Consider the following 26543-nt stretch of genomic DNA (forward strand, 5'->3'; position numbering starts at 1 on the left):
ACATGATTCTTTCTTTCTTTGAGTTTTACTGAGGTATAATTGACAGCACTGTATAAGTTTAACATGTACAATAAGGTAATTCACCTTACATACATTATGAAATGATTACCACAAAAATTTTAGTGCAAATCTATCATCTCATATAGATACAAAATTTTAAAAATATTTTTCCTTATGATGAGAATTCTTAGGATTTACTTAACAACTTTCAAATATAATATACAACAATGTTAATTATATTTATCATTTGTACATTATATTCCTCATAATTACTTATTTTGAAACTGAACATTTGTCAGACATTTTGACTACCTTTATCTAATTTCCCCTCCTCCCATCCCCTGCCTCTGGTAACTACTAATCTGATCATTTTTAAATGAGTTTATTTGCTTTGGAAGTATAACTGACCTACAATACTGCCTCTTGAGAAACCTGTATGCAGGTCAGGAAGCAACAGTTAGAACTGGACATGTAACAACAGACTAGTTCCAAATAGGAAAAGGAGTACGTCAAGTATATTGTTACCCTACTTATTTAACTCACATGCAGAGTACATCATGAGAAACACTGGGCTGGAGGAAGCACAAGCTGGAATCAAGATTGCTGGGAGAAATATCAATAACCTCAGATATGCAGATGACACCACCCTTATGGCAGAAAGTGAAGAAGAACTAAAGAGCCTCTTGATGAGAGTTGAAAGAGGAGGGTGAAAAAGTTAGCTTAAAACTCAACATTCAGAAAACTAAGATCATGGCATCTGGTCCCAACACTTCATGGCAAATAGATGGGGAAACAGTGGAAACAGTGGCTGACTTTATTTTGGGGGGCTCCAGAATCACTGCAGATTGTCACTGCAGCCATGAAATTAAAAGATGCTTGCTCCTTGGAAGGAAAGTTATGACCAACCTAGACAGCATATTAAAAAGCAGAGACATTACTTTGCCAACAAAAGTCCAACTAGTCAAAGTTATGGTTTTTCCAGTAGTCATACATGGATGTGAGAGTTGGACTATAAAGAAAACTGAGTGCCAAAGAATTGATGCTCTGGACTGTGGTGTTGGAGAAGACCTTTGTGAGTCCCTTGGACTGCAAGGAGATCCAACCAGTCATTCCTAGAGGAAATCAGTCCTGATTTTTCTTTGGAAGGACTGATATTGAAGCTGAAGCTCCAATACTTTGACCACCTGATGCAAAGAACTAACTCATTTCAAAAGACCCTGATGCTGGGAATGATTGAAGTTAGAAGGGGATGACATAGGATGAGATGGTTAAATGGCATCACCGACTCAATAATCAGTGTGATTTAGTTGTTGACCATCTCGTGATGTCCATGTGTAGAGTCTTCTCTTGTGTTGTTAGAAGAAGGTGTTTGCTATGACCAGTGCGTTCTCTAGGCAAAATCTATTAGCCTTTGCCCTGCTTCATTCTGTACTCCAAGGCCAAATTTGCCTGTTACTCCAGGTGTTTCTTGACTTCCTATTTTTGCATTCCAGTCCCCTATAATGAAAAGGACATCTTTTTTGGGTGTTCTAGAAGGTCTTTTAGGTCTTCATAGAACCATTCAACTTCTTTAGCATTACTGGTCAGGGAATAGCCTTGGATTACTGTGATATTGAATGGTTTGCCTTGGAAACGAATGGAGATCATTTTGTCATTTTTGAATTTGCATCCAAGTACTGCATTTGGACTCTTTTGTTGACTATGATGGCTACTCCATTTCTTCTAAGGGATTCCTGCCCACAGTAGTAGATATAATGGTCATCTGAGTTAATTTCACCCATTCCATATTATAGCAAATGTCAATATTTCATTCTTTTTTATAGGTGAGTAATATTTCACTGTGTATATACACCAAGTCTCCTTTATCTATTCATCTATCAATGAGCACTTAGGTTGCTTCCTCATCTTGGTTGCTGTCAATAATGCTGCAACGAACATAGGGGTACACATATCTTTTTGAATTAGAGTTTTTGCTCTCTTCAGATAAATGCCTAGGGGTTAAATAACTAGATGATATGGTAGTTCTATTTTTAATTTTTTGAAGAATTTCCACCCTGTTTTAGCAGAGAAGGCAATGGCAACCCACTCTGGTGTTCTTGCCTGGAGAATCCCAGGGACAGTGGAGCCTGGTGGGCTGCCATCTCTGGAGTCGCACAGAGTCAGACACGACTGAAGCGACTTAGCAGCAGCACCCTGTTTTCCCACAGTGACTGCATTAATTTACATTTCCACTAACAGTGCACAGGTGTTCCCTTTTCTTCACATCTTTGCCAACCCTTGTTATTTGTTGCCTTTTTGATACTAGCCATTCTGATAGGTTTGACACTGTGGTTTTGATTTGCATTTCTCTGAAAATTAGTGATGTTGAGCATTTTTTCATGTGCCTCTTGGCCATCTGTCTGTCCTCTTTGGAAAAATATCTTTTCAGGTTCTCTGCCTATTTTTTAAATGATATTTATTTATTTGGCTGTACTGGTTCTTCTTTGCAGCACAGGCTTTTCTCTAGTTGCAGTGAGCAGGGGCTGCTCTTCATTGCTGTGTCCAGGCTTTGCATTGTGGCGGTTTCTTGTTGCAGAGATTGGGTCTAGGGCTCCCCGACTTCAGTAGTTGTGCTTTTCGGCTCTAGAGCACAGGCTCAAGTGTTGTGATGCACAGGCTTAATTGTTCCCTGATATGTGGGATCTTCTTGACCCAGGCATCAAAGTCATGTCTCCTGCATTGGCAGGCAGATTCTTTACTACTGAGCCATCAAGGAACCCCCCTCTCCATTTTTTAAATCTTTTTTTTTTTTTTAATGTTGAGTTGTATGAGTTCTCTATATATTTTGGATATTAAGTCATTATCAGACATATCATTTGCAAATATCTTTTCCCATTCAGTAGGTGGCCTTTTCATTTTCTTCATAGTTTCCTTATCTGTGCAAAAGCTTTTGGTCAGATGCCGTTTTTCTCATTTATTTATTTTTGCTTTTGTTTCCCTTACCTGAGGAGACATACCCCCCAAAGTATTCTAGGGTTAGTGTCAAAGTGAACATCCTCTATGTTTTCTTCTAGGAGTTTTATGGTTTAATTTATATTGAGTCTTTAATTCATTTTTACTTTATTTTTTAATATAGTGTGAGAAAGTTGGGTTATTTGATTTTTTAGTGTTGTTTTTCCTTTCAGTTATGCATGTTCAATGTTACTTCATTTATAAATAAAATGAAGTCCTTTTCCTTTTAGCGGAAAAAAGTCCATCTCCTTTTAGTGGAAAAAAAGGCTTAAACCTAAAGTCTGTTGAAAAATACTTTTTTTATACTATTCAAGTTGATTTTCTTGTCATTCTAAGGTGAGTTAGTACTACTGTCCCTCATTTTATATATGAGAAAACCAAGTCTGAGTCACTGAACAATTTTCTCAGGTATCTCTGCTGTTAAGTGGCAAAGGCAGAACTGCCTGGGTCCAGATCCCAAGCACTTAACTTGAATTTAGGCATACCATAAGGTTCAAATTTATCCTTTTTGGTGTTTATGTCTGTTCTTAAATTTAAAAATATATATATTGATTGGATGAGATTATTGGATGGATGAAATTTATTGTGAGATTTTAAAAATATATATTTAATTTGGCCAAACTATCCTCTAGTAACAAACACAGAAAATCATTAAGATGGGCATTGAACTCAGGCTTATTTGATTGAAACATGTTATATGAGTGACAAAAAGAAGTGATGGTTTTTCACCAAGGTATCTGTTGATTGTCAATGAGTCAGCTATTCTTTCATACTTGTGACTTTTTATGCAATCATAATGAACACTTCAGTGGAGAATGAGGTCTAGAAATAATCAAGGTCCAGATGATAAAACCCTAGTTTAATGTCTCAGTCATTTCCATTTCCTCTAGATTTTGCTGGGATTAAAAAAATTCACTGTTATAACTTCTACTTTCATGATATGGTCTCCAGATGGCTGACTAAAATTTATTCCATCACCTTAAGGTTATTCAAGTTTCCTACAAAGCAGAACTGGAGGTGGGGGCAAGCATGCAACACCTAAAATAGCTTGTTTGAGGATATAAATACTGATGTGTATCAGAATCTATGGTAGAATTGTACTTTTAAAAAGAAGATATGGATGTTAACAAAAGGTAGACAATAATTAAGATCCTTTGGATGTGTTCTGGGATAATTTTCTTCCTTTTTCATAAAAATTTGCATCTAGGAAAGCCACAGTTTCTAGTTTAGATGCCTAAGGAGTTCAGATTGGGATATCTTATCCTCAGCAGAAAAAAAAAGTTATAATATCTGCAAGGACATTTAACTTTCAGCTAAGGTAAAAAATATCTTTGAAAGGATGTACTTTGTGACGTCCTCTGCAGTGGAAGTGCAGTCTTAACCACTGAACCACCAGGAAAGTCCCAAGATGTACATTTTGGAAAAAAAATTATAAAAGTATTTCCTGTAAAATCTGTTGGTCTCCTTTGAACACTCATGGGTGTGTTGAGAAGAGTTAAATTTATCTAAGCAATGTCATATTTAATAGCCAAATCATAGGCTTATATGAGTAACAAAAGGTAGATACTGAGTTTATGTTTTAATGAAATACATTGTTAAAAATACAAAACTACAAAAATTTATTACAGTGATTGAGAAATTCCAAATGGTTTTAAAGACAGTTCATGGTCACGCTTCTACCAGTGCATAATGTGATAATACTCAAATGCCTTATCTTGCTTAAAAATATTTAATTAGTAAATGACTTTGTCTTGCCTTCTGTGCAGAAGTCACATGCTCGTTAGCTAGCCATTTATTTCTTTGTGTCCCAAAGATGACACTGCCACCCCCACCCCCACAATTTGGGCAGTTGGATGATTATTTCAACTTTTTTTCCTCCTCACTTCCCATTTCCTACCCACACACTGCCTGCATTACACTCTGTACCTTACTCGGTCCTCTGTCCTATCACCATGGCTTTGCAAATTGCTCTTGCTACTTATAATATCTTCCCTTTCCACCATTCAGTCATATGGTTCCTTTCTTTAAAATTTAAGTCTCTTTTTACAGAAACATATGATTCTCTTCCATTCCTCGTTGCTTCATTCAAGCAAGCTTTTAGCAGTTTACTAACTTGGATTTGTTTATATGTTGCCTTGAAATAAGCACTGTCAATCTTTTTCATGTGTTTGTGTTGTATCTCCAAAGGGGATTATAGACTCTTTAAGAGAATGTCTTCTAAAAATTTCACCTACTCCAAGCACCTAGAACAGTGTTCACTTTGTGAAAAGGTGCTAAAACTTCCTTTGACTATCAAAGCCTACACTATTGATAGTCATGGTAAATTTTAAAATACATAAAGACAGATGTGATACAAACTTTAAATTCACAGTACACTTCAACAATAACTCCCACGAATATCTACGAGTAATTAGAGCATTGAAACTACATAAATGGGGTGAGGGAAGGCCAAGAGAGGTCTCTGGATAGCCGAAGATCAAAAGGTGAAGAGTGTTGGTTTGTTTTCAATCCATCTGTGGGTCGCTGATTAGATTCAGCACGCTGGCCAGCTCCCCCGTGCGCTGGGTTTATTGGCTTAAGTGAAAGGAGCCGGGGGGAAGGAAGGCACCATCTGCTGCTTTGAATTAATAGATAAGGAAGAAGCAGGAAGGAACACAGCGCGACAGTCAACGCATTCGATGTTGCTGCGCTCAGTTATTAGAGTATCCTTGTCTGATTTTGGGGTCCCCAACCCTCCACCCAGATACTCCAGCGAGCCAGAATGGAGGAAGGGCTGAGCAACAAGAAACCCTTCTATTTCCATGGTAGGCTCACCTCAGCATAAAGTATTACCAATTCTTGGAAATGAAGAATGCAGAGTAGGCAGGGGCGGGGGTTCTACTTAAAGAGTTGAGCTGCATGGTGGATACATCAGTCCGCTCAAAATCTTTTCTTCACGGTTGGGTGTATGTAAAGTAAACCGCTGGCGTTGGAGTTTACACAGGTGGGACAAACAGGCTGTTTGGTGAGGAAAGTGTAAGGAAAGCTGGTTATAGGAAATAGCCTTTCTTTTGTGTATAACATCTCGGCGACTTCGTCTCAGTGAGATCTCTGAATTTAGTGTCCAACAGCTGACAAAAAGTCATCACTGATTGATTTCCTCCTCTCCCAAAAACTTTTTGTTCGCGGGACGGGGAGAGAGGTTGAAACCAGGAGGGCTGGGCATCAAGGGGGAAATTAGCCACCGCGGGGTGGGAGTGAGGAGGACGAGAAAGCATTGGGGTCACTACGGAAGCTCTGAGACTTCGGGGACGCTCCGCGGTCTTCCGGCTCCAGCCCGCTGCAGCCGCCCTTTATGCTGCGGACACGGGAGAGTTAAGCCAATAAACACGTAAGCGCCGCTCCCTCCCCAATCGGCAAGATGCCTCTCCGGCTCTAGGCTGCATCGACAGCTTGCAACACTCGGCATCTTTTCTGGAGGCGCCTCCTTCAGCGGCTGCAGATGGCATCCTGCTCTGGGCTCGGGGCTCGCAATTGACTCCCTCCTTTGCCCACTTCGGGTCCACGGACGCGCCTCTCCCCTCCCCTCCTCCCCTCGTGCTCCTGGGTCAGAGCCCAGCTCCCGAACGCCGAGCGGAGGAAGCAGTCGCTGAGGCTGAGCAGCAGCGCGCTTGCTCCCTGATTTGGGGAGAAGCGGCCAGCCGGGAGAGCCGACCCCCAGCTGCCTCCAGCGCCCCCCACCTTTTGCATCCCAAGCCAGGGGCTCCAGGGACCCCCCTCCCCAGGCGCCACCATGCTGGACCCTTCATCCAGCGAAGAGGAATCGGATGAGATCGTGGAGGAGGAGAGCGGCAAGGAGGTGCTGGGCTCGGCCGCGTCCGGCGCGCGCCTGTCTCCCAGCCGCACGAGCGAGGGCTCGGGCGGCGGCGCAGGGCTGGGGGGCGGCGGCGGGGCCGGCGCCGGGGCCGGCATGGGCGCCGGCGGCGGCGGGGGCAGCGGCGCGAGCGGCGGCGGCGGGGCCGGGGGGCTGCAGCCGAGCAGCCGCGCCGGTGGCGGCCGACCCTCCAGCCCTAGCCCGTCGGTGGTGAGCGAGAAGGAGAAGGAGGAGTTGGAGCGGCTGCAGAAGGAAGAGGAGGAGAGGAAGAAGAGGTTGCAGCTCTACGTGTTCGTGATGCGCTGCATCGCCTACCCCTTCAACGCCAAGCAGCCCACCGACATGGCTCGCCGGCAGCAGAAGGTAGGTGCGCCTGGGAGGCCCTGCGAGTAGCGCCCGGACGTTGCCAGGCGGGCGGGGCGAACAATGGGAGCTGGCGGCGCAGCTGGCGAGGAGGAGCTGGAGGAGGAGGAGACCGCGCCCCGGGGAAGGGGTTACAAGGCCCCCCCCTCCGCCGCCGGGCCTCGCCTAGCCCAGCCCGGGGCGCACCAGGAGCGGCCCAGGACCAGCAAAGGGCCTGGAGCGCACACCCTGTGCCTGGGCCTCCCTGCTGGGGAGCGAGGCGGGCAAGTTCTGCTTTGTGGCCCGGGAGGTTCGGAGAGTGACTTGCAGCCGGCGGCGCCCAGAGAGGCCTGGCTCGCTTGCAGGGCTCCCAGCACTCTCGAGCGGCCGGCGGCTGCGCTCAACTCCCGGCCCGCCCTCCTGGGCGTGCGCTGGGAGGGCAGGGGCGCCGGGTAGGTGGGGGCTCCGGTACCGAGCAAGTAGAGCGCCTCCGAGCCGCGCTCAGGCTGACCACGGCAGAGAGACACCGCAGGGGCAGGAGGGAGAAAGCGAGCCCAGAAGGCGAAGCTTTCCGTGACACTGCGAAGGGCACCCTCCTCCCTCCACCCGGGTCAGATGATCACAGATTAGGGTCGACTTGGGGGTCCTTGGGACACCGCTTCACTCTGGCCGGGTTTCCTTCCCATCTCCCTTGCCCTTGCTCACTCACCCCAGAGCAGGGGCAGGCGCACCTGCTCCTTCTCCCTGGGTCAGCCCCCTCTGTCTTTCTCCCTTTGACCCCCTTCTTTTCCCAAGGTGACTTCGCCGCCACCTTCTGGTTCTCTTAGGCCCTCCAAGCCCTGCCACTACTAGCTTAGTAAAGTGCAGCTGGAAAAAGCCTTGCAATTATAAGCATCAAAAAGCTTTTTGTGTCTGAGGTTGGGGTAAGGCTAAGGCGGTTCCGGGCTGCCTTTGATGTGAAAAAAGTGCCTAATTCTATCAGCTGTTCTCCAACCAGAGAAAGGAGGGGTTAGTTAATGCAGGTCGAGGGTAGTGGACCAGAAGAGTCAGGTACTCAGCTGGAGTGAGTGTGAAGCAAGTTAGCATCTCATTCTGTCTTTTAGAGGAGTCTGCCATAGCTGAACTAACAGAAGTCAGTGAAGCCCGCAAAGGGGCTGTGTGAGAGGCGTTTAAAGCCAGCTCTAACCCTCTCAGAGTTTACTGAGACCAGTTTCTTAAAATAGAGGATTTCTGGGTTGTTGCCATTTAAGACTGATTTATATGTTGCCTGGAGTAGAGTGTTAGGTTTTCCTATATTTATCCAGCCTTATCTTGAGTTAGCACAGATTTCTCTGTTTGTTTTGCATGTATATGTACACAAACCACCCAGAAGTGATGATTTATTTCAGCTATCACAAGCTTGGTTATCAGTTTTATTAAAGATAAAATTCATTTCCTGGTTGAGAAAGAACAGGTGGGCTACACACTCCTTGCTTAATGCCCCACCCCCTCATCAGTGGTTCCTTGCTTTTTCCATGTGTATTTTGAACTATCCTAGAGCAAAAGTATTTTCAGAACCATAAAAGTTTTTGGATAGTCTTTTAAGGTTGAGGCTTGGGTTCACAGGGCCTGGTATTTCAAGCTTCAGGTCGAAATTATTTCGGTAATTGTGTCTTTATAGCAGGGGAAATTCCATCTCCAAAATCTCTCCCTTTAATAATGGCACCCATTAAAGATGTCTTGTTCCTTTGTCAATGAAAAGCTGTTGTCACTTAAAGAAAAGTTAAGAAACAAACTTCCCTTTATCAGTCAAAAGGCTCTCTAGCTCTGTCCTTCAAATACAGGCTGAAATCCAGTAGCAGAGTGGGAAAAGAAATCCATTCTCATAAAGACCCAGGTCTTCTAAACAGAAGCTTCAGCCACCTGAGAAAGAGCGTCACGAGGCTGGTTTTTCTGATCTGATCTGGTATGTTTTACCCAGATCCATTCAAAGCTCTGGTTGAGGGACAAGTGAGGTGTGTTTTTACACATGACTTTAATATCAGAAGGACGCCAGGACAGATTGATAACACTGGCATTTGGTCAAACTATTCTTAGTTGTTGCAGCAGACTAAATACATATCCCGGCAAAGCTGCCTCTGGGCTGCTGTCTATATTGGTACATTGAATATCTATCTCTTTATTACAAAAAAAAACCAAAACATGCTTTCCCCGTTACTATATCTTTGTGTTTGGTGCCTTTTTGGAAAAAAACTGTCTGCTATTTTTCTCTAAGTAGAAAGCTTGAACTTTGATTTTTATTTTTTAAAGAGCAGTCATTGAAAGTAAAAGTTTGCATAATCATGGTGGCAAAATTTAAAGCCAAGAAATAAGATTGAATTCATCTTGGGGAAATAAAAACTAATTGTAAAGTAAACATAAGATTGTAGAATAGAAATGGATGAACTAGAAAAAGAGGAAAAATTATGTAGAGAAAGGGAATAGAGTGATAATGGCTGGGGCAGAGAGAACTGCTTATGAAAAGCAATTGCTAAATTGGGGAAAAGGAAAGATCATACTGTCAAATCATTGTGCTGTATACCTTAAAGTTACACAGTGTTGTGTGTCAATTATATCTCAATAAAGTTGGGGTGGAGGAAGACCATATTATATAGAGTTTCATAAACTTCAGGAAACCAAATAGTTTACTTGATAATAGTAACATTGGCTACTGTTTTTTAAGTACTTATTGAGTGCAGGGCACTTACTTTAAGTCATTTTTTAAAAGTGGACTTCTTTTAAGGAGAGTCTTAGATTTACTGAAAAGTTGAGAAAATAGTATAGAGTTCCCATACAACCCAGTCAGTTTTCCTCTATAATTATCTTATAGTAGTATGGCTACTTGTAGTACAATTAAAGAACCACTAGCTATACATTTTTTACTAAAATCTGTTATTTATTTAAATGTCCTTAGTTTTTACTTAACTTCCTATTTCCATCCTTAGATCATTTTATATTCTTCTAATAATTAACAATGTAGGAATTATGAACAGAAAATGATCTAAGAACAGAAATAGGAAGTTAGGTAAAAACTAAGGACATTTAAATAAATGAGAGATTTTAGTTAGCAGTAATGATTACCATCCCCATCTTTAGAAAAGAAAACTGAGACTCAATGAGGCTTTTCTAATTTGTGTAAAGCGCTATATAGACAGATGAGAGAGTGGGAATTTAGGCATGGGGTTCTCTGATTTCAAATCCTATCTTTTTAATATGCAACACTGGCCAGAAGTATTCTAAATGAAAAATAGAAGGCTAGCATCCTGACAACATGTCTAGTGTACTTCTTGACTCAGGATTATTTCTATTTAAGTTGAGAGAGGCCTGCCCCTTCCACTTTGAACACCTAACCAAAAAAATCAACATGGGGAAAATAATCCTTTAAGAACTAATTTCATAAAGAGTATGAAGGAGAGAAAGGGCTTCCCTGGTAGCTCAGCTGGTAAAAAAGCCATCTGCAATGTAGGAGACCCTAGTTCAATCCCTGGGTTGGGAAGATCACCTGGAGAAGGGAACTGCTACCCACTCCAGTATTCTTGCTTGGAGAATCCCATGGACAGAGGAGTCTGGCAGGCTACAGTCTATGGGATCACAAAGAGTTGGGCATGACTAAGTGACTTTCACTCATGAAGGAGAGAGACGGCTATTAGCTGGTAAATCTGAGCAGCTGACTGTTGTCAGTCTTTCTATAAACTTTGAGCTGAAAAAAAAAAAAATTAGCCCAAAAGAACAATAGAGGAAGAACAGAGGGAAAAGATACCATTGCTGGACCATTCTGATAGTTAATTACTTAGGCTTCACTTTTACTGGGAAAGAGAATGCCTAGGTTTTCAAAAAATCTTCCCAGTTAAAAGAAGGGATTTGAAACAAACGATGTGAAAATATTGTTAGCAAATAAGGTCATGTGCCTGATGTACAGTGAAGTCAAATAAATCAAATGTCAGAGTTTGGAGCAGAGAAAGGTTTATTGCAGGGCCAACCAAGGAGAACCAGTGGCTCGAGCTCAAAACCCCTGAACTCACCGATGGCTTTGGAAAAGGTTTTTAGGCAGAATTTAGGGTGAAGGCTGCAGACTGTGTGCCTTTCCTCTGATTGGTTGGTGACAAGTTAACAGGGTGGTGCTCTGGGAATCTTGCCTCAGCCTGAAGTTGCCGTTCCCCCCCGGGTGGGGGCTTTAGTTCTCCAAAAGAGCTCAAAGATAGTGTTGCCTGCGTATGTGTTCAGTTGTGTCTGACTCTTTGAGACCCTTTGAGACCCTATGGAGTATAGCCCACCAGGCTCCTCTGTTCACGGGATTTCCCAGGCAAGAATACTGGAGTGGGTTGCCGTTTCCTTCTCCAGGGGATCTTCTCGGATGCGGAGTCGAACCCACGTCTCCTTCATTGGCAAGTGGATTCTTCACCACTGAGCCATGCTATCGATACATTCCTTGAGGAGGGACCAGTACCTGTGACCCAAGCAAGGCTCCATCATTTCTTGACTGCAGCTCCCTTGTCTCTGCATCCCCTCCCTTTTCTGATTAGCGCGGGTTTGAACCTGCTCTTTGGAACACAGGGGAGGTCCTGGAGGTTACATAAAGTCTATTTCCTACAAGAAAGAAACGGGTGAACACAGAAAGGATTTATACCCAGAAACTGCACAGAGTCCTGCTGAATTTCAATATGTTATCATTTGTAGGTATACTTGCCTTGTACTACCATAAATCTAAATATAGCGTGTTGGTAATGATAGTTTACGACCACAACAGAAACCTAGTCATCAGGTTGTCACGATGTATGTTTTAACAGATGAGAAATGATAATTTGAGAAACAGTTCTGAGCTTTTTCTTTTCTTTTTTGTCAGAATGCTAGAGTGAATACCTAGAAGCTGGCATGGCAGAGCTACACCATATGTTTCTAAATCACGTAGTAATGGTGATGAGTGGCTGCCTCATATGAACTACCTACTTATAGATGTTTCTGAGGGAATGTAAAAGCAGGCACTGTAAACAATTCTGTGTAATATGTAAATTGACATGACTTGTTTTTTGTTTTTTAACTTGGCTGGGAACTATTTGTAATGCCTGGATTACGGATGTCCAGAATGAATTATGAGTGTGTATGTAGGTGTGTATACATGTGTGTCTGTATGTATTATGTGTGTGTGCTCAGTCATGTCCACCTCTTTGCAACCCGATGAACTGTAGCCTGCCAGGCTCTTCTGTCCTTGGAAGTTTCCAGGCAATACTGGAGTGGGTTGCCATTTCCTACTACAGAAGATCTTTCTGACCCAGGAATTGAACCCATCTCTCTTGCATCTCCTGCGTTGATAGGTGGATTCTTTACCACTGTACCACCTGTATGTGTTCACCTCCACACACAGGCACATCACATACACATAAATACACATCATGACATCACCAATGCAATGGACATGAACTTGGGCAAACTATGGGAGATGGTGAGGGATAGGGAGGCCTGGCATGCAGCAGTCCATGGGGTCGAAAGACTTGAACACAACTGGGCAACTACAACAACAACACCTGTATGTACTGGGTTGGCCAAAAGTTCTTTCAAGTTTTTCTGTACCATCTTATAGAAAACTTGAAAGGTACTTTTGGCCAACCCAATATATGATGAGAGAAAGGGGCAATGCTAAAGTTGTATCTCTTCTATATGAATTCTTTATTCAAGAGGACTTGAACTTACAACACGTTTGGTCTAGTCATCAAGTTACTCATTTCCATGTGATTCAGCTTATATTTTGCTCTAAAATTATGGCTAAAGTTGAGTCACTGTTAGCCAGAGAAATTCCATCTTTATTCATTAACTTCTTTGACTTTGTTGTTCAGTTATGACTCAAAAGCCCATAACTTTCATAAAATTTAAGATCAAGTGCTAGGTTACTAAATATGTGTGTGAGTGTGTGTGTATTTTAAATCAGTAGTGGTGATTCATTCATTCAGATATGCTTTGAGGCACTTAGGTTAGCTCCACTCTTCAAATATCTGAAGGGTTGCATTGTTGATGCAACATACAATTTGCATTTTAAAAAATAAAATATGTTCACCTTTTGAGAAAACTAAATGACTATTCAAACAGGATTCCTTCAAAAAGAATTATGTTTTTCTCTTCTTCAGGAAAAGAATTGAATTCTTTAAATCTGCTTTTTGGCATTCCCCCTATCCCCCAATCTTCTTGGTGCAATGGGCAGGAACTGTTATGCACTGGTACTAGGAGAGACATTTTGAAGATACAGAAAACCAAAAAGTAATAAGAGAAGTTCTTGCCTCATTACACACTTGGAATAGCCTTTTGCTTCCCTAAAATGGGACTGAACAACAAAGGAAATTAAATCTTTCATTTCTGATAAGCTGTACTGTGTAAAGTGGTATAAGTCAAATAATTCCAAGGTCTTTTTCCTTCAAAAGCAAACTTAATACATAACCATAGGCTGTTACATTAAAATACAGCCAGTATTTGGGGCCAAGTGTTTATGCAACTTAAGTTGGAATGATCAGGGGTATTTTACCTACTTAGACCTAAGTTCTGAGCAAGATCAGTTATTCATTGCACCAAATATTCTCCCAGGCTTTATGAAGAACTGGAAGATAAGTTGCGAGGTAAGATTCTGAACTGGGGTGTTTATGTTCTAGTTTGGAAGATGTCAGATAAATTGAGAATAAGGTAGTGTTAAATTGTAAGATGTTGCCAAAGAATTGATGCTTTTGAACTGTGGTGTTGGGGAAGACTCTTGAGAGTCCCTTGAACTGCAAGGAGATCCAACGAGTCCATCCTGAAGGAGATCAGTCTTGGGTGTTCATTGGAAGGACTGATGCTGAAGCTGAAACTTCAATACTTTGGCTACCTGATTCACAGAACTGACTCATTTGAAAAGAACCTGATGCTGGGAAAGATTGAGGGCAGGAGGAGGAAGGGGACGACAGAGGATGAGATAGTTGGGTGGCATCACTGACTCAATGGACATGGGTTTGGTTGGACTCTGGGAGTTGGTGATGGACAGGGAGGCCTGGCGTGCTGTGGTTCATGGGGTCGCAGAGTCGGACACGACTGAGCGACTGAACTGGAACTGGACTGGATTACAAATACTAAAGTAGGAGAGGGGGAGAGAGAGTACACACGTGTGTATGCACATGTACAGGATTGGATATAGTAGTAGTGAAAATCTTCATGAGGGAAGTAGACTAGGGTGAGTGATAGCAAGAACGCAGCCTCTATGCACTGGTGCCAAATCGAATCTTGGAGACAGAGTTCAGGGTGAAGTAGAAAGGAATAGATTTATTGCTTTACCAAGCAAGGGAACACAGTGGACTTGTGCCCTTCAAAACTGCACGTCCCAACCTGGAGGAATTTGATGAGCTTTATAGCAGTGGTTCAAGGATGCGGTTGCTGATAAAGAACAGGGTATGTTCAGGGTGTTAATCTGGCCTCAGGTGATCTCCTGACCTTTTCTCTGGAATGAAGATTGTTTCATCAAGTAGTTAACATTGTCCATTTATTGTGAGGCTCTTTTTCTGTAGAAGAGCTGAAAGATATTGTTCTGTATATGCCTTGAGGCAGGCTCCTGTCTCAAGGCTACACTATTGTTTCTTGACTGGTCCTCCTTTGTCTCTGCATCCCTTGATTAGAACTGTTTGAAGCTTACCCTTTGGAACTCAGGGAGGATCATGGAGGCTGAAGCCTGTTTCGTACAAACAAGAAACTGGGTGCACTTTGCGCGGGACAGGGAGCTGGCGGGACAGGGAGCTGGGCACAGAAAGGCTTCTGTGTCCAGGAGCCCCATGGGATCCTGCTCAGTTTTACTAGGTCTTAAAAAATTTGCATGATTTGTGTAACCATAAGGAAAGGCAGGTATTCCAGTTAGGAGAAAAGCATGATGTAGGAGGATTGTGGAAGGGAGTCACTGTTTCTGGGATTAATCATCCCATTCTTTTGCTTCTAAATGACAGAAACCCCACTGAAGTGGCTACATCAATAGGAAAATAAGGGGACAGGAAAGGTTTATTGGTGCATGTAATTTAAAAATCCAGTGCAAGGTGCAATCATGGCTGAATCTAGGAGTTCAAATGACTTCCTTAACAATGAAGAAAGCTGGTTGATGAGAAGAAAGGTCATGTATTAAAACCTATTTTTGAGTTCAAACTCTACCACTAATAAACCACCGATTGCAGAAAGTCATTGTCTGTCTTTGGGATAATTTCTACATCTGCCTTATGAAGAGGGGATAGGGAACCCTCAAATAATCTCTACTGTCATATTTGTATATAATATTTGATATAAAATAGTTGATATTTCTGGGTACGAGGTCACTCATTATCAAGACATAATTTCATTCAAATTTGTATTTGGTATGTTTTGACATTATAAAATAAGCCATTATCTTCAAAGAATTTGAGATGAAGTTAAGAGTTCACTTTGTGTTTTCTGGTGAGGAGATTAAATCTTAAAAGATTACAAGGCTACAAACCATGCAAGAGATTCAGTTTATGGGATGAAATGGACTGAAAGTATATTTTTGTCTGCAGTATATTTTTCAAAATTTTGAATTCATTCTCAACATTTAAAATTGTCAAGATATTACATGTAAAAAATTGTGTTTTTGGCTCCTCTTATAACTAGGAAATATAGCAAAGTTGAGCTGAGTTTTTAATGAATCTGCAAAACACAACAGAAATAAGACTAAGAGTCTTCACTTAAATAATGGAATGTTAATCACTTTAAATAAATAAAGTATGCTTGTTCTAAGAGGAACATCGTAGAAATTTGATTGGTAGGACAGCAGCAATCTGGTTCTTTCCAACACTGTCCCTTCTTGCCATTGCTGCTCTAATACTGATGGTCTCACCCTTGCCTCTGTAATGCATCCAAGAAAAAGATCTAGAATTTGGAACTCTGTGTTACCTGTCTCTGGCAGGTGTTTCTCCGTTGGGATCAGATTTATAGTTTCTACAGAATTGGAGGGCTGACAGTCAGAATTACCTTATTATTTTTTCATTTGTCCATCCAAGCATGTGAAAGAATTACTTCTCTGTTGTTAGCAGGCAAAGAAAAGGTGATGAAGTCAGTCAGTGATTTAAAGCCTGGCCGTTGCTTTTGACATATGATGTATAGTGCAGGAAAGAGCATAGATTCTGAAAGTTGAATGCCTATGTTTGCTCTTCTGGATATACCCCAAGCTGGCTCTGTGATTTGGAGCAGCTTACTTAAACAGTCTGTGGCTCAGTTTACTCATCAATAAAGTAGGAATAGTAATGGTGTCTCCATCATTAAGTTCTTGTGAAAAGTAAGTGAGCTAATGTAGTAAAGCTCTTAGAACAGTGCCTGGCATGTGGTGAGTAGTATGTAAGTGTTCTTATTGCTAATTTGATATGTACAATTTTGTGTTTGTTTTTTTTTAATCTGTGAAAGGACTCTATGTGAAGTGCTGACCATAGTATGCATTATATTCAGTATTGCTCTCATCCTCATGATCATTATCCTTACTGATATGCTAAGTAGACCCAGGAATAAATGGTTACCATTATAGCATCATCTACAGAGTAGATGAGGTTGAGAGTACAATACATCACTATTCCTTCTTGATGTGACACTTTGTTAACTCTGCAGGTCATTAGTCTCTGCTTCAAATGCCTAGTCAGTTTTTTGACCTAGTAGCTGTGTGACTTTCGATGTATTATCCAATCTCTCTAAGTCTTAGTTCTTTCCTGTATAAAATGGGGGGAAATAATAGGGAGGATTGCAAGAAAAAAATTATGTTAACTGCTTCAGTTCAGTCGCTCAGTTGTGTCCGACTCTTTGCGACCCCATGAATCGCAGCACGCCAGGCCTCCCTGTCCATCACCAACTCCCGGAGTTTACTCAAACTCATGTCCATAGAGTTGGTGACACCATCCAGCCATCTCATCCTCTGTCATCCCCTTCTCCTCCTGCCCCCAATCCCTCCTAGCATCAGAGTCTTTTCCAATGAGTCAACTCTTTGCCTGAAGTGGCCAAAGTATTGGAGCTTCAGCTTCAGCATCAGTCCTTCCAGTGAACACCCAGGACTGATCTCCTTTAGGATGGACTGGTTGGATCTCCTTGCAGTCCAAGGGACTCTCAAGAGTCTTCCCCAACACCACAGTTCAAAAGCATCAATTTTTCGGCACTCAGCTTTCTTCACAGTCCAACTCTCACATCCATACATGACCACTGGGAAATCCATAGCCTTGACTAGATGGACTTTTGTTGGCAAAGTAATGTCTCTGCTTTTTAATATGCTATCTAGGTTGGTCATAACTTTCCTGCCAAGGAATAAGCGTCTTTTAATTTCATGGCTGCAATCACCATCTGCAGTGATTTGGAGCCCCCCAAAATAAAGTCTGATGCTGTTTCCACTGTTTCCCCATCTATTTCCCATGAGGTGATGGGACCAGATGCCATGATCTTAGTCTTCTGAATGCTGAGCTTTACAGCCCTTAAGTCAAAGTGAAAGTGAAGTCGCTCAGTCATGTCTGACTCTTTGCGACCCCATGGACTGTAGCCTACCAGGATCCTCAGTCCATGGGATCTTCCAGGCAAGACTACTGGAGTGGGTTGCCATTTCCTTCTCCAGGGGATCTTCCCGACCCACGGATCGAATCAAGGTCTCCTGCATTGTAGGCAGACGCTTTTCCACCAGAGCTACCAGGGAAGCTGGTATATGTTGAACAAATATTACCAGTGATAGTATTGGGTTGGCAAAAAATGTTCTGGTTTTTCCCATGTGACAGAAAATCCCAAACAAATGTTTTGGCCAATCTAATAATAGCTTTCTTGCATTTTTGTCCACCAAATGCCCCCACACTGTTTCATACTACAGTGCCTTTGCTCATGCTCTTTCTGTTGTTAGAATAGCTTTCTACCTGTCTTCTCTAGATTTGCTCTTGTTTGTCCCTTAATTAACTCAGGTATTACCTCCTTCAAGTAATTGTACCCAAAGCTTTATATTGAGTTAAGAGCTCCTATAATTCCCTAGTCTGTTTCTACTTTTCTTCCTATGTATTTAAATTATATGTTCTGTGAGTGCCTCTCACCCACTAGGAATGTCAAAGATGGGGACCACATTTTTATTCCTTTTTGATTCCCCATCTCCTAAAGCAGTGCCTGGAACATAGTAGATGCTTGTAAACATTGTTGAAATTCTGCACTGATGCTTTATTTCCTAGAAACTTTCTAATGAGTGGACATGAAGGAGTCTTATAGTCTGTCTCGATCATGGACAAACAACTTACATACTTTTACAAAATCTTATTGGAAAACATGGAGGGTAAGCCAATTACTCCATGTTTTCAAAATAATTTATGTTGTAGAAACATAGCATCAATTGTCTCCCTAGTCTAGTTTATTTATACCAACAACTGACAAATTTCTAGTTCTGTTATAGAAGAAAGTTTTCTTTCAAAGATCATAATCAATTAGGAATTTCTCATAGTGACCGAATCTCAGTTGAATTTGAATCACCAAAGGGTGTGTTTAAGTGGCCAAACCTTAAGCCAACGTGAGAACTAACATATTGGGCATATGTCTTATTTGACTTAATTCTTTCTGAGGGGAACAAAAAAATAATGAGTAGTCAGCAGTACTAGAGACAGTTAGGCTGTTGAAAATATTCAATCTCAACATTGTCAGAGTTACATAATAGAATCCAAGTTCTACATATTTAGATGTAAGTAAATATGCTTCTTTTCCCTACTTTTATTCTTCTATGGGATTTTGGCTCTACTTTCTCTGTCATTGTATGCTGTCCAAAGTCCTTTTTGAGTATAGTTAGCTTGTAAATAAATAATGACTCTAGTGCTTTTGCATATTGGATGAGGTAATAAGAATATAAGATGGGTGTGAAATATCTGTAAAGTAAAACTGCTTAGGTGTGGATTTTCCTGATGCTTTTCACTAATCAAAGGGAAAATTATCTTTGCTAAGTCACTCCTTTCATTTAAACAAGCAGAGTAAACATCTGAGATTTTTGAAAAATAAATTGAATCATCAGGCTTCCAAGTGTTTCAAGATTCTGGCTATCCTTCTAAAATTGAGAGATACTGAATAAACTGATAATATATTGATGTCCTCTGTAGCCTATGGGAGGAAAATATCAGCCTGTGTTTTTCAGGACCATTTCATGCAATAGGAAATTTCTCAGATAACTTGGCAGTTAACTTCTTTTTTTAATCACTAAGTTTTGGGGGAGCATAGGCTAAGTTTCAAACCCTCTAGAGGCTGTACTGCTTTCAGAAAGACAATGGGATTTTGGCAAATGTGCACAGTGCTACAGAGAAGCTACTATGTGACTGAAGAAAACAAAGGGAAAACATTGAAAAATCTTGCAAATAATTATGCCTTCTGTTGCCCATGCAGAACAGCCTTTTGGTGTGGATGGTAGGCATAGAGTTGTTTAAGCAAATGAGTTAAAATATATCTTGAACATCTCCTTTGGTTATTTTTCTGACAAGTACAGCAACTGTTGTCTATAAGGCAGCGAATGTCACAACATACTGTGTTCAAAACAGCTCTTGGGGGCTCTTCCATATTCAATTTTTGTTTGTTATACATCATCAGACGACATTGTTTTGTCCCACTTCTGAATACAAGAAAGTCACTAAATCCTGTAGGCAAAATATGGAAAGACATTTCAGACAACCTTCCTGGTTTCTAAGAATCTATCACTCTGTTGAGATGTTGAAGTACATCAGCAATGAACAGAGCTCATAATGTAAGGCAGTATATGGTGAGCATCTGAATCTTAAATATTAGTGTTTTTCACATCTCCATCTTGACTCTCTTTATGGCTTAATTATGTCTCTCCCAAATCCATATGTTGAAATCCTAACCTGCAGTACCTCATAGTGGGACCTGATTTGGAAATACGATCTTTGTAAGTGTAATTAGTTAAGATGAGGTCATTGTTGTTCAGTCACTGCGTCATGTCCGACTCTCTGTGATGCCATGAACTGCAGCACGCCAGATTTCCCTGAGTTTCCATTTCCCCGAGTTTGGTCAAACTCATGTCCATTGAGTCAGTGATACCATCCAACGATTTCATCCTCTGTTGCCCCCTTCTCCTCCTGCCCTCAATATTTCCCTGCATCAGGGTCTTTCCAGTCAGTCAGCTCTTTGCATCAGGTGGCCAAAGTATTGGAGTTTCAGCTTCAGCATTAGTCCTTCCAATGAATATTCAGGGTTGATTTCCTTTAGGATTGACTGGTTTGATCTCCCTGCTGTCCAAGGGACTCTCAAGAGTCTTTTCCAGCCTCACAGTTTGAAAGCATCAATTCTTCAGCACCCAGCCTTCTTCCAGTTCTCACATCCATACATGACTACTGGAAAAATGATATCTTTGACTGTACAGACCTTTGTCAGCAAAGTGATATCTCTGTTTTTTAATACACTGTCTAAGGTTTGTAATAGCTTTTCTTCCAAGGAGCAAGTGTCTTTTAATTTTGTGACTTCAGTCACCATCCACAGTGATTTTGGAGCCCAAGAAAATGAAATCTGACACTGTTACTTTTTACCCGTCAATTTGCCATGAAGTAATGGGACGAGATGCCATGATCTTTGTTTTTTGAATGTTGAGTTTTAAGCCAACTTAAAACTTAGAGTGGACCCTAATCCATGATGACTGATATCCTTATTGAATGGGGAAATTTGGACATAGAGGAAGTACACAGGGAGAACACCATGTGAAGAGGAAGACAGAGATTGGAGTGACTCTTCTACAGGCAAGGGACACCAAGGATGGCCAGAAGCTAGGGTACAGGCATGAAGTATGTTCTTCATTCAGTTCTCAGAGGCTGACCCTGCCAACAGCTATAAGATGGTAAATTTCTGTTGTTTAAGCCACCTTGCCACTGATGATCTCTACACTTCCATTCTCAAGTCTGGAGCTCCAGGACACACCTCTCACCAAATGTCTAATCCATACATCAGTGTTGCTGAAGGGGTGGTCTCACACTGGCGCAGTTAGTTAATGTTTTGTCACAGGTCCATGAGGAGATAAGGAACTTGCCCTAGAATGTAAGTCAGCTCACTGCTTTCTTCAAGAAAGTCTTGCTGCAAAAAATTGTCAGCTGAACTGACTCATGATGAAGTTGATGTATTGTTTCCAGTACTAGCACTTTATCTTGGTGCAGACCAATAAGGAGCAGTTCACAAATGGCACAGGTCTACACATTACACTTGGAAGAGCGCTGACCTCCATCACATCTCCCCTAGGATATCCTCAGAGTAGTCAACAGTAGAATGTCTCACCAAGACTCTTTGCAGCTCTATTTTCTAACTCAGGATAAATTGATTTTCTTAGAGTTCTGGAGTACAGTTCTCTTGCTGCTGTATAACCAAACTATTCCAGACTGAAGCACATGACTTCATCCTGTTGATGTTCCAGTTAATAAACTTTTCATATCTTTCTCCTTCACCTTTATCACTGGTGCTGTGCTTTGGACCCTCATGATGAATTGCGTGGATTTTTACAATAACATTTTAACTATTCCTTCTGCTTGCTTTCTTGTCCTCATTCCATTCAGAGGGGTCGTTCTGAAGCACATCTGATCATGTCCTTTTCCTGCTTAGAATGCTTCTGCAGCTTTCCTTTGCCTATTCAGGATCCACTCTAAACTCACTTGCATGGCATAACTCCCTTCCCATCCAACCTCAACTCCTTCAATTCTGTGTACGCCCTTGGCTTCAGCCTATATTAACAATTATTGGCAGGGGATATTTGCAGAAACTAACATCATGACTGTAGAACATCTCCCGTCAATAATGTGTTAAACCCTTAACATCCCTGCATTGTTGCATGCTCTTGTGTGACACTGTGTCTTTTCTACACATTCTTCTACCTTCAAAGGCCTTTCCCATCTTGCCCATCACAATCCTAGGTAGATGCTGGCATCTAGGCATTAAAAACAGGAACAAATAGTGACTATTTATTGGATTTTACCCTGTTATACTCACTGTTCTATAAATTTATAAGGTTCTATCTTATTTATTCCTGATAAGATAGATGCTAGTCCTCTTAACCCTACAGTGAGGAAACCGAGAGGCAGAGTAGTTGAGAAACTTGTCTTGGGTCACATATTTACTAAGAGGTAGAGCTGGGTTGGGCCCAGATGGCCTGACTCTGGTCAGAACTCTTAACCTTGTGCTATTTTAATCATATTATGGCACTGGGCACATCTTACTTCAGTGTATACCTGTTTCTCTCACCTGACGCTACAGAGATTTCATTTAGTATCCACCATTGTCTGGTAGATGTGCATACCCATAATAAATGCTCAGTAAATACTTGAAGCATGAATTTATGATTGTTGAATTCATGGGTGTTTAGAGTAGTGCACTTTTTCTACCATTTATAGCAAGTTTGCTGAGGTAATCCTGTTTATTCTTTAAAACAACCTTTTTGCGAAGGAGGAGTATGTATCCTATAACCCTGTTTTAGAGTGGGAGTGGGGTCCAAAGATGTCCTTCTGGTTGGACAGAACCATAGAACACCAACCTGGGCCTCCTGAATGCATCTAGGGCCCTTTCACCACAGAGTTGGTCTTAGAGTCACCCTACGTACAAACTGGGCCAGTACAGACCTTGGAGAATCAATGTAATTTCTGACTCACACTTTTAGAAAGTTTCATGGCAAATATATTAAACGTACCTCACATCCAACACCCACTCATCTTTTTTTTACTATGGAATAATAAAATTTTATTTTCAGTTTTTGAAACTCTTTGTATGAGGTTAACACATGATTATGATTTCGATCACCAATTGTTTTTCATTGTAGCAGTATTTTATGAGCTCTAAATTTAATCAGTTTGTGGCCACTCCTGGCCAACTCAGCAGTGGCCACAGGACTGGAAAAGGTCAGTTTTCATTCCAATCCCAAAGAAAGGCAGTGCCAAAAAATGCTCAAACTACCACACAATTGCACTCATCTCACACACTAGTAAAGTAATGCTCAAAATTCTCCAAGCCAGGCTTCAACAGTACCTGAACTTCCAGATGTTCAACCTGGTTTTAGAAAAGGCAGAGGAACCAGAGATCAAATGGCCAACATCCGTTGGATTATCGAGAAAGCAAGAGAGATCCAGAAAAACATCTATTTCTGCTTTATTGACTATGCCAAAGCCTTTGACTGTGTGGATCACCACAACTGGAAAATTCTTAGAGAGATGGGAATACCAGACTGCTTGACCTGCCTCTTGAGAAACCTGTATGCAGGTCAGGAAGCAACAGTTAGAACTGGACATGGAACAACAGACTGGTTCCAAATAGGAAAAGGAGTATGTCAAGGCTGTATATTGCCACCCTGCTTATTTAACTTATATGCAGAGTGCATCATGAAAAATGCTGGACTGGATGAAGCACAAACTGGAATTAAGATTGCCGGGAGAAATATCTATAACCTCAGATATGCAAATGACACCACCCTTATGGCAGAAAGCAAAGAAGAACTAAAGAGCCTCTTGATAAAAGTGAAAGAGGAGAGTGAAAAAGTTGGCTTAAAACTCAACATTCAGAAAACTAAGGTCATGGCATCCAGTCCCATCACTTCTTGGCAAATGGATGGGGAAACAGTAGAAACAGTGACAGACTTTATTTTCTTGGGCTCCAGAATCACTGCCGATGGTGACTGTAGCCATGAAATTAAAAGACCCTTACTCCTTGGAAGAAAAATTATGACCAACCTAGAGAGCATATTAAAAAGCAGAGATATTGCCAACAAAGGTCTGTCTGGTCAAGGCTATGGTTTTTCCAGTGGTCATGTATGGATGTGAGAGTTGGACTATAAAGAAAACTGAGCACCGAATAATTGATGCTTTTGAACTGTGGTGTTGGGGAAGACTCTTGAGAGTCCCTTAGACTGCAAGGAGATCCAACCAGTCCATCCTAAAGGATATCAGTCCTGAATATCCATTGGAAGGACTGATGCTGAAGCTGAAACTCCAATACTTTGGCCACCTGATGTGAAGAGCTGACTCATTTGAAAAGACCCTGATGCTGGGAAAGATTGAAGGCGGGAGGAGAAGGGGACAGCAGAGGATGAGATGGCTGAATGGCATCACCGACTCAATGGACATGAGTTTGAGCAGGCTCTGGGAGTTGGTGATGGACAGGAAGGCCTGGCATGCTGCATCCATGGTGTTGCAAAGGGTTGGACATGACTGAGCGGCTGAACTGAACTGAAATTTAACCATGAATGAGATTGACAGACGTTTGGAGGTGGAAATTTAGCTCAACATTTATTAATTTTGATTTTTCATTTTGGTGTTACACTGAAGGCAATACATTTCCTTTGAAATCTATTCTCATGTCTCCCCATATTCAAATACTAGGGGTAAAGTGGCTTTCCAGGTGGCACTAGTGGTAAAGAACTCACCTGGCAATGCAGGAGATTCAAAAGATAACAGGTTCGATCCTTAGTTCAGGAAGATCCTTTGGAGTAGAAAATGGCAACCTGGTCTAGTGTTCTTGCCTGGAAAATTCCACTGACAGAGATATCTGGTGGGCCTCAGTCCATGAGGCTGCAAAGAATTGGACATGACTGAGCAACTGAGAGGTTCTGGTAATAAAGAAGGATTTTATTTTCCATTTGTCATTATCTGTGTGTATAACTCTCCTCCAAGATAGGTGACTTTGGTCCAAGTTATGATTTGGGTATTGCTGGGTCACCAGGTTCTTACATCATCTAGGCTTCAGAATGCTACATTAATGACCCAAGAATCAGCTTCCTGGAGGAGGTTGCACTGCATCTGAGGAATAGGTAGTATTTGAATGTGCAGAGACATGAGAATAGATATTCTAGGGTGGAGCATGAGCAAAGACACAGAATCCTCAGAAAGCCAGAGCAGAGAGCACATACAAGGTATGAGATTGGAAAGGTAGATTGGGACCACGTGGTGGTTAACACTGAATACCAGTAGTCTTTGTGTGTTCTTTATTTGATAGGCAGCCTGAGCCCATTTACAGATAATGCAGACATCTGAGCAATTGCCAGATGGAGGGTGACTGGCCTTAGGCTTCTCTTAACATGATAAATTTTCCCATAAGGCAGTTGAAAATTCAGATTTTCCAAGGAATAATGTGAGCACAAGCAAAATGTCTTATTTGCAAAAGACATGATTTGCTCAAACATTTTTCCATGGCCAGGTTAGAAATAGCTTCCCATGGGCTTTGACAGTGGACCCCATCATTTGTCAGCTTTCCTGTTTGCCTGGCAATGGAGAAAAGAAGAGGATTTCTGTCCACTATCTACTTGCCACAGGCAGCCTAGTACTGTTGTATGTTATGTATACACAGTACTGTTGTATATTATGATTCAGCATTATAGACCTTTAGAGTAAATAGACACTTTATGACTTAAACTTGTTTTAATTAATCAGAAGCCCACTTCCCCCATCCCACCCCCACCCCACTGAAGCAGTAGTTCTAAACAATTGTGAATCTGTTTTTGGATCCAAAGAGCTTTTCCTATTTTTCCTTCCATTTCTCAAAGCTGTCTTTTAATCAATATTCAATTAGGCTTTGAGTCAGAAGGCTATGTTGACCTCTTTACAGGGGGGCAAAACATAATCACCTAATCTCACCTCTGTTTATCTGTGTACAGAAGACCATCCATTTTCGTTAAAGAAATGTAGATATGCTGCAGCATAAGTTAAATATTATACTAAATCAAGTGTCTGTTTAGTGCTTCAGTTCAGTTGCTCAGTCGTGTCCAACTCTGCGACCCCATGGACTGCGGCATGCCAGGCCTCCCTGTCCATCACCAACTCCCGGAGCTTGCTCAAACTCACGTCTATCAGGTTGGTGATGCCATCCAGCCATCTCATCCTCTGTCGTCCCTTTCTCCTCCCTCCTTCAACCTTTCCCAGCATCAGGGTCTTTTCAAATGAGTCAGCTCTTCGTATCAGGTAGCCAAAGTACTGGAGCTTTAGCATCAATCCTTCCAATGAATATTCAGGACTGATTTCCTTTAAGATGGACTGGTTGGATCTCCTTGCAGTCCAAAGGACTCTCAAGAGTCTTCTCCAACACCACAGTTCAAAAGCATCAATTCTTCAGTGCTCAGCTTTCTTTATAGTCCAACTCTCACATCCATACAATACTGCTGAAAAACCTTAGCTTTGACTAGGTGGACTTTTGTTGGCAAAGTAATGTCTCTGCTTTTTAATATGCTCTCTAGGTTGGTCACAACTTTACTTTCAAGGGGAAAACGTCTTTTAATTTCATGGCTGCAATCACCATCTGCAGTGATTTTGAAACCCAAGAAACTGAAGTCTGTCACTGTTTCCATTGTTTCCCCATCTATTTGTCATGAAGTGATGGGACTGGA

The 26543-nt window shown here is 41.7% G+C and overlaps 1 protein-coding gene across 17 annotated transcripts in view; it reads left to right on the plus strand.

The window, feature by feature from the left end:
• Nucleotides 1–26543, plus strand: part of CADPS (calcium dependent secretion activator) — a 479809-nt gene that overhangs the window by 4098 nt on the left and 449168 nt on the right. For 2 of the 17 annotated variants that reach the window (XM_070455744.1, XM_070455745.1), the window contains exon 1: nt 5894–7207. The exons of 1 other annotated variant lie outside the window; for it this stretch is intronic. In XM_070455744.1, the coding sequence (XP_070311845.1) occupies nt 6764–7207 (444 nt within the window). In that variant the 5' untranslated portion in view covers nt 5894–6763. Of the gene's footprint in view, nt 1–5883; nt 7208–26543 lie in introns of those variants that run through there. 14 more of the 17 variants (XM_070455749.1, XM_020891384.2, XM_070455751.1 and 11 more) reach the window with 12 other exon arrangements.

Source organism: Odocoileus virginianus, chromosome 26 (genome assembly GCF_023699985.2).
Source record: "Odocoileus virginianus isolate 20LAN1187 ecotype Illinois chromosome 26, Ovbor_1.2, whole genome shotgun sequence".
NCBI lineage: Eukaryota > Metazoa > Chordata > Mammalia > Artiodactyla > Cervidae > Odocoileus > Odocoileus virginianus.